Here is an 8,234-nt window from a genome sequence, read left to right as displayed (position 1 = left end):
GGCTGTGCTGAAACACGAGGTCTGCCCGTGCTGGTCACACCGGCCAGTTTCTATTGGCATCAGCACAGACTGAGGCTTCAAAAACGTACGAGTAATAAAAGTTCTTAAGACAAGGCGGCTCTTCAAAGCTTTATCTATAATGATAACGGTTAAATAATCCCTCAGACTGGATGTTTGAGGGCAGCCGTAACTAGGGCGAAAAACAAACAATAAAGCAGACGGAACATTTCTTGGAAGCAGGGTTGGTAGATAGTTTATTCTAACTAAGCACCTTTGCACATTCCATGGACATTTTCCACCTTGGTGTGAAAAATAATCAGCTTATGTGCCATATTCACCGTGTTTACAGAACATAATGCAAGCATTTTCATATCACAAAAATCCATCTCTTAAAACCCATGAAAATCAAACTTTCTTGTGTAATATAACATTAAAGAAATAAAAATACTCACATGAATTACTTTATAAAGACATTGTATGGTATAAAGTAAATACAGCTTTGCATTTAAAGAAAATCTCAAAAACGTTAAGTACTTACAATATAAATCTGAACAGCATGTGCAACATACATCTAACTTTACACCATCAACAAATTAAATCTTTCCAAACTGTACTTAACAAAACACAAATATATAAAGTTATTCTAATTTTTCATAAAAAAAAAAAAATGTTTGTTGTCACTAAATATTTTTGACCAAACATATGATTGCAAAACATTATTTGTTTATTTATTATGGCTAATACTTCTCTGTCAAAAAAGCTCAATAAAGAAAACAAAAATACATTATACATGGTAATTTTTCTCCAAAATGTACTTAATATATTCTTTTAAAATCAAAGAAAGCAAACCTTTTCTATTTACATGTTAATAAATAAATCAATGTTAAGAGTAGATTTTGGTCCGTCAATGTCAGGAGAACTACTTCCAGAAACAGTTGAAACTGTCAATATGACAATTTATTATTTAATTTTCACTTTATTATTATACAGAAACTTTTTTCAATATTCTGTGCTTCATATGCAATACAAATAGGCCTATATCTAAACCAACATGGATAGGCTTTGTTTGCATTCAGCATATTGCACGGCACCTTTTAATATATTTGAATTATGATACACTTTGTCATTGTAGCCACTCTGAAGGCATATTTGTTCAGTTCATCTACACTTTTTCTTACAAAGTGTGAAAATCATTTGTGGCATGAAGAATGAGGTAAACAGTAGCACACAGAATGGCAAAGGTTGCCTGGCATACCATATCTCCCAAATTCTTTTAAAGTACACGCAGGATTGCTGTAAAACACTGCTATCATCACTCGGCAAGTCCACGTTTCCTGGCCATTACCAACCCTGGCAGGATCACTTCACTGTTTTAATGAAACAAAAAGATCATTAGACCCATCTCTTAGCAACCTAGCAACCAAGGTCTGAACACTGTCACAATAGCTACACATTTCAAACAAGCATTTAGCTTATGTTGTCTATACTTTTCTTTAAACAGCTTGCTGCACACTTCTAAAATGCTTTTAGCATGAACTAAGAGAGGATGACGACAAGTCAATGTCCTTGGATGGTATGGAAAAACTGTCATGCAGTTTTATAGAGTTTGGTTGAGATCAATTTCTGATTGGAGCAAATATTTAATTTAATTTCAATCAGAGGAGAAGTGGTTATAATGGCAAGTCAAAAGCAAGAGAAAAAAATATATATATATATTCAGTAATTAAATGGAGAAAACTGACGTCAACACTCGTGCATCCAAATTAGATTTTTTTAATATCAAATCAGATATCTTCTTTTATGGTCATAAATTCATAAACAACATAAAGGAGTGTAAATGATAGAATTTTCATTTTTTGGGGTGCACTATCTCTTTAATAGTGGCAAGACAAATTGATCAACTGCTAATATAGACATCCTAAAAAACAATGAACAAAACTATGCCAGATAAAAGAAAGGCACTAAGTAAGCAAATAGTGATAGATTCTATTTACACTGTACAAAGCAATTAGATGCTATTTACACTAAGTGAAAATAGCATATTTTCTTAGCGATCGATGTCATTTACACTAAGTGCAAAAAGCAATATATTCTATTTACACTAAGTGACAATAGCAGCATTTTCTTAGTGATTTTTTTAAATAAATGCGAGCTCGCCAAAAAGCATATTCGTGTCGATCATGTTAATAGCCAGGTCTGTGAGCCTTACTCGCTACTGTTGCCCACTGAAGACATTGACTTCAGCGCATCATTTTTAAAACTTGAGTGGTCCAAGCAGACATTGGTGGGCGGAGCTAGTGTAAATAGCATTTGCCAACAAGGGACGCTATTTGCACTTAGTGTTAATAGACACTCCGTAAAAGAAAATATGACACAGATTTCATTAACCATCTGGGCCTATTTGGGCATAAATGAACAAAAAAAAAAAGAATGTTTTGAAATTTTTGTTTTGTTTTTGCGGACAAAAAGTATTCTCGTTGCTTCATAAAATTAAAGGTGCCCTAGAATCAAAAATTGAATTTACCTCGGCATAGTTGAATAACAAGAGTTCAGTACATGGAAAAGACATACATTAGGTTTCAAACTCCATTGCTTCCTCCTTCTTATATAAATCTCATTTGTTTAAAAGACCTCAGAAGAACAGGCGAATCTCAACATAACACCGTCTGTTACGTAACAGTCGGGATCATTAATATGTATGACCCCAATATTTGCATATGCCAGCCCATGTTCAAGGTATTACACAAGGGCAGCCAGTATTAACGTCTGGATCTGTGCACAGCTGAATCATCAGACTAGGTAAGCAAGCAAGAACAATAGCGAAAAATGGCGCATGGAGCGATAATAACTGACATGATCCATGATTACATGATATTTTTAGTGATATTTGTAGATTGTCTTTCTAAATGTTTCGTTAGCATGTTGCTAATGTACTGTTAAATGTGGTTAAAGTTACCATCGTTTCTTACTGTATTCACAGAGACAAGAGAGCCGTCGCTATTTTCATTTTTAAACACGTGCAGTCTGTATAATGCATAAACACATCTTCATTCTTTATAAATCTCTTCAACAGTGTGTAATGTTAGCTTTAGCCACAAAGCACTATCAAACTCATTCATAACCAAATGTAAACATCCAAATAAATACTATACTCACATGATCTGAAGCATGCATGCAGCATGCATGACGAACATCTTGTAAAGATCCATTTGAGGGTTATATTAGCTGTGTGAACTTTGTTTATGCACTGTAATAGTCGAGAGCCCGGGGGGGCAGGGAGCGCGAGATTTAAAGGGGTCGCGCAGCCTGAATCGGTGTATAGTTAATGATGCCTCAAAATAGGCAGTTAAAAAAATTATTTAAAAAAATCTATGGGGTATTTTGAGCTGAAACTTCACAGACACATTCAGGGGACACCTTAGACTTATATTACATCTTGTGAAGGAATTCGAGTTCTGAAGAGTTTATTTGAGTTCTGAAGATGAACGAAGGTCTTACGGGTGTGGGACGACGTGAGGGTGAGTAATTAATGACAACTGCAACTGCAGTCCTAAACTATTTGAGAACCACTGGTTTACATGATCTGAACATTAAGTGGCCCTAATGCAATATGCTGTTAATGTAAAATGAATAAGGCAGGAGAAGAAAACTCACTTCATACAGCATTAGTGTCAGATGTGTCAACTGGTGCAGCTGAAGCTTCGTGTGTGTTTAGTGAACTGAGTTTCGCCTCTTCATCACTTGTTTCCTTTTTCCTCTTCTTCTTTCTACATGGTTTATATCGTTTACTGTGAAACAAAATAGGAAGATGGTAAAAAAAAAAAAAAAAAAAACAACATTAAAGATTAAATAAACACTGAAGACCAACAATTTTAAGCTTGAACAAGTTTGAATCATAATAGCGTAACACATCACTCACTGTGTACAGACACATATGAAGACGATGAGCAGAATCAGAAAGACCAATCCTGCGACCACACATGCGATGACTATTTTTCTTCGTTCTCCCACATGAAAACCAAGATCAAGATATTCACACCTAGTCCCAATATATCCTGTTTCACATCTGTGCAAATGTATTTAACATTATTTTTATTTAAAAATTTCTATAAAAATTATTTAACATTTACTTGAGCTCTGATTGGTTGAGTTATGGACAGGTCAAAGTCTCACCTGCATGAAGGAGTGTTCTGCTCCTTCACAAAACGGCAAACGCCTTGGATACAGTAATGCTGGTATTCTTTTGGACACTTCGAGAAGTGCCCACCCCAAGTGTGGTCATCTTTTGAATCTGTATACATTTTAAGCATACATATCACATCACCATCAAACACATCCACAAATGTTCAAAAGCATAGGGTCGATGATTTTTTTGAAAGTTATGCTGTTATACCAAAGCTGCATTTATTTGGTCAAAATACAGAAATATTGTGAACTGTTTTCTAATGTAATATATATACATTCAGTCTTCAGTGTCATATGATTCTTCAGAAATCATTTTAATATGCTGATTTGGTGCTCAAGAAACACTTCTTATTTTTTATCAATGCTGAAAACAGTTGTGCTGCTTAAATACTTTTTTTCTGGATTCTTTGATTAATAAAAAGTTCAAAAGAACAACATTTATTTGCAATAGAAATCATCTGTAACATTATAATTGTCTTTACTGTCACTTTTGATCAATATATTTACATACTAATATTCTATCCAATACTTATTTTCATGTTATTATGGTTGATATTAAAATAAATATATTAAAAATACCATTAAAAAAAACTAAAATCAGTCACAAGAATTTAGGCATCACAACATTATAATGTACAGCATGAAAAAAAAAGATTGTTTAAAGAGCGTTAGCTAATGGCAAAGCTAATCCAAATGTAAAAATAACAGAAAATGTGAATGCACAATTAAATATCCATCAATGTAATACATTAAGAAGTATCTAAGTCAATAACTAATATCCTTAAAATACAGAGTAATTACCTAGACAGCAACATAGTGTGGCCCAGATCCGGCCCACATCAGGTACAGTTGTGGTCAGAATTATTGGCACCCTTGGTAAATATGATCAAAGATGACTATAAAAATAAATCTGCATTGTTTATCCTTTTGATCTTTAATTCATAAAATTAGCAAAAATCGAATCTTTCATTGAAGGAAAAGAATTGAAAGTGGGGGGAAAATCACATTATGAAATAAATGGTTTTCTCCAAAACACATTGGCCACAATTATTGGCACCCTTTTATTCAGTACTTTTTCCTCCTTTTGCCAAGATAACAGCTCTGAGTTTTCTCCTATAATGTCTGACGAGTTTGGAGAACACCTGACGAGATCAGAGACCATTCCTTCATACAGAATCTCTCCAGATCCTTCAGATTCCCAGCTCCATGTTGGATGCTTCTTCTCTTCAGTTCACCCCACTCATTTTCTTTAGGGTTCAGGTCAGGGGACTGGGATGGCCATGGCAGAAGCTTCATTTTGTGCTCAGAGACACATTTTTGTGTTGGTTTTGATGTTTGTTTTGGATCATTGTCCTGATGGAAGCTCCAACCACGGCCCATTATTGGATTTCTAGCAGAAGCGGCCAGGGTTTGATTTTTTTTATGTTGGTATTTGATAGAATCCATGATGCCATGTATCTGAACAAGATGTCCAGGACCTCCAGCAGAAAAATAGGCCCACAACATTAAAGATCCAACAGTATATTTAACCGTGGGCATGGGGTACTTTTTATCCATGTGTGAAAAATCCAAAAAGCTCTTTTTTTAGTTTCATCTGACCATAGAAGTCGGTCCCATTTGAAGTTCCAGTCTTGCCTAACAACTGAATATGCTGGAGAGCAGAGGATTTTTCTTGAAACCCTCCTGAACAACTTGTGGGGATGTAGGTGCTGTTTAATCATTTTTTTAGGCTTTCTGAGACTAAAGACTCAACTAATCTCTGCAATTCTTTATCTGTGATCCTTAGAGAGTCTTTGGCCACTCAAACTTTCCTTCTCACCACGCATTAGAACGATTTAGACACTCATCCTCTTCCAGGCAGATTTTTAACATCTTTAGTTAATTGGAACTTCTTAATTATTGCCCTGATGGTGGAAATGGGGATTTACAATGTTTTAGGTATTTTCTTACAGCCACTTTCTATTTTGTGAAGCTCAATGATCTTTTGCTGCACATCAGAACTATATTCTTTGGTTTTACTCATTGTGATGAATGATTAAGGGAATGTGGCCTTTGTGTTTCCTCATGCTTGTACTCCTGGAAGTCATGGCTGGACAATTTCATGTTCATGATCACCCTGGTGTGCTAAAAAATGGGAATATGAATGGGAATATACTTCAGAGATATTTTACTCATAAATATTCTAGGGGTGCCAATAATTGTGGCCAACGTGTTTTGGAGAAAACCATTTATTTCATCGGCCGGATCTGGGCCGATGCTATGTTGCTGTCAGGGTAGGGTTGTCATTTTACTCATTTACAGTATTTTGTGTATGTCATTATACAAGGCACTGTAAAGGCCAAACTCAGTTCAAAGGACTAAGCTAGAAAAAAGACCGGTCTACAGAAACTGAAACTTGAGCTCTGACTTCAGAATGAACTAAAAGTTGAATGGGAAAGGATCTAATTACAACCTCAAGCCACATGTAACATGATCTGAGTTCAGTCAGAGATGATTACCTGCTATACAGAGATGCTAAACTTGAGTTCGGAAGTGTTATAACTTCTTAAATAAAATTACAAGATTTGAAAGGGACTATAAAAAGCTGAGTTATTATCATAACAGTCCAATTTTCCTCAGTGAACAGATTATATATCATGTTAAGCAAATGCTTTGACAGAATTTTCTGATCAAATAACACCAAATTTTTCATGCTATAAAAATATAGTTTCATTTAATATCCCATTTATCTCTTCAGCAGGTGGTCATGCTATCAAGACTTTCATGTCATGCCAGGGGAAACCCTTTTTTAAAAATATATATATATATTTACAACACAGCGGGGGCAAACGCAGTGTTACATCTCACGTCTTTAAAGTCAGTGGTAGTCAAACCTCAGCACAGCTTCAAAATTCGCTTTCTGCATGAGGTGTGATCTTGAAAGCGGAGCATACGGAAGATATCTCAGGCTTGGCTTGCTCATTATTTGAGAAGAACAGGTTGGGGTGCCATTGATATTTACCTGTGCAGTTGCTGCTGTTGTCATGGTGACCGCAGGACACAGTCATATTCGCTGGTGCTTTTGTGGTATTCCATTCAGCCTGGGAATATTTGCATAGGACAACAGCTGAGGGCACACAACAAACAAATCACAGGTGGCATCATGCATATCTGGAGAACTGTGGCATTAGATTGCTTTGCAGGATTTTTCAGGCAAATGTTAAACTAGATTATATAGGCCTCTTGAATGTGGTTACACTTTAAAATCCCTCCCTCCATGATTAACCAATAGCAGGTCTTCTAATGAGCTAAACTGAATTCCAGTGCTAAAAATACAATAGTATAAAGTAAGTTAGACACTCAGCTAAAGCAATGACACTTGATGTCACGAGCACATTAATAAATACAAGTAAATAAGCAGCTATTTGTAGAAGGAAAAGTTGGCAAACGGGTACTTCTACAATCTATAGAGTGGTAAAATGTGCTTTGTAGACAAACAAAACACAGTTAAAGGCGTTGAATACAAACCAACAATGGTGAAACGTACCTGTTATTAATCCCAAAATGAACCTGCGCGTCCTGTCCATTTGGATTTCGCGTTGTGCGTCACACTGAAGACTTCAATCCACTGCTTCAGATTCAGACTTCATGTCGTTCATTTTTGAACTATTATTTTATTGAACGACTATAATAAGTTACTATTAACTTTTCAGCAGTCCTTTCAAAGTTTACCTTCGGGTCCTCAAGCTTAGAGCAGAGTGAAGGTTGGCTCAATAGAGGCGTGCGTGGGAGGTGCTAGTGTGTATTCTCCTCCTTTATGTTTGAATGAACATTCAGGCCTACTTTGGGCTTTTATTATTAGAGGTTCGGTAAGAAATTTTCACCAAACTTGTTATACTCAAGTATGAGCTCATTCTGTAGTCACAAGAAAAAATACGGGGCGATTCACCACTTGGTAGCGTTATAATGCGAATAAAACATGGAAACAGCTATAACAACCATTTGTCAAGGCTAAATACATGTAAGATAAAATAAGGATTTTTATTGAGTATTGAAAAATGAATGACCAG

The 8,234-nt window shown here is 35.6% G+C and overlaps 1 protein-coding gene across 1 annotated transcript; it reads right to left on the bottom strand.

Annotated features, from left to right (window-relative positions):
* Positions 1-230: 230 nt before the first annotated feature.
* Positions 231-8,029, bottom strand: btc (betacellulin, epidermal growth factor family member). Its single transcript, XM_048167164.1, has 6 exons — positions 7,712-8,029; positions 7,187-7,291; positions 4,174-4,291; positions 3,920-4,066; positions 3,655-3,788; positions 231-1,367 (listed from the first exon to the last, which is right to left on the bottom strand). Exons 1-5 carry the CDS (start codon positions 7,749-7,751, stop codon positions 3,656-3,658), a joined length of 543 nt encoding a protein of 180 aa, XP_048023121.1. The 5' UTR covers positions 7,752-8,029; the 3' UTR covers positions 231-1,367; position 3,655.
* Positions 8,030-8,234: the final 205 nt, after the last annotated feature.

Source organism: Megalobrama amblycephala, linkage group LG18, assembly GCF_018812025.1.
Source record: "Megalobrama amblycephala isolate DHTTF-2021 linkage group LG18, ASM1881202v1, whole genome shotgun sequence".
Lineage (NCBI taxonomy): Eukaryota > Metazoa > Chordata > Actinopteri > Cypriniformes > Xenocyprididae > Megalobrama > Megalobrama amblycephala.
The sequence above is the reverse complement of the archived record's forward strand: the minus strand, read 5'-3'. Positions and strand labels throughout refer to the sequence as shown.

Bases quoted from the DNA above. Each gene is read 5' to 3' on its own strand.
- btc (XM_048167164.1), bottom strand. From the start codon at position 7,751: ATGGACAGGACGCGCAGGTTCATTTTGGGATTAATAACAG. The intron at 7,292-7,711 runs GTACGTTTCACC...GTGTGCCCTCAG, and splicing joins CATTTTGGGATTAATAACAG to CTGTTGTCCTATGCAAATAT. The intron at 4,292-7,186 runs GTAAATATCAAT...AAATGTATACAG, and splicing joins CAACAGCAGCAACTGCACAG to ATTCAAAAGATGACCACACT.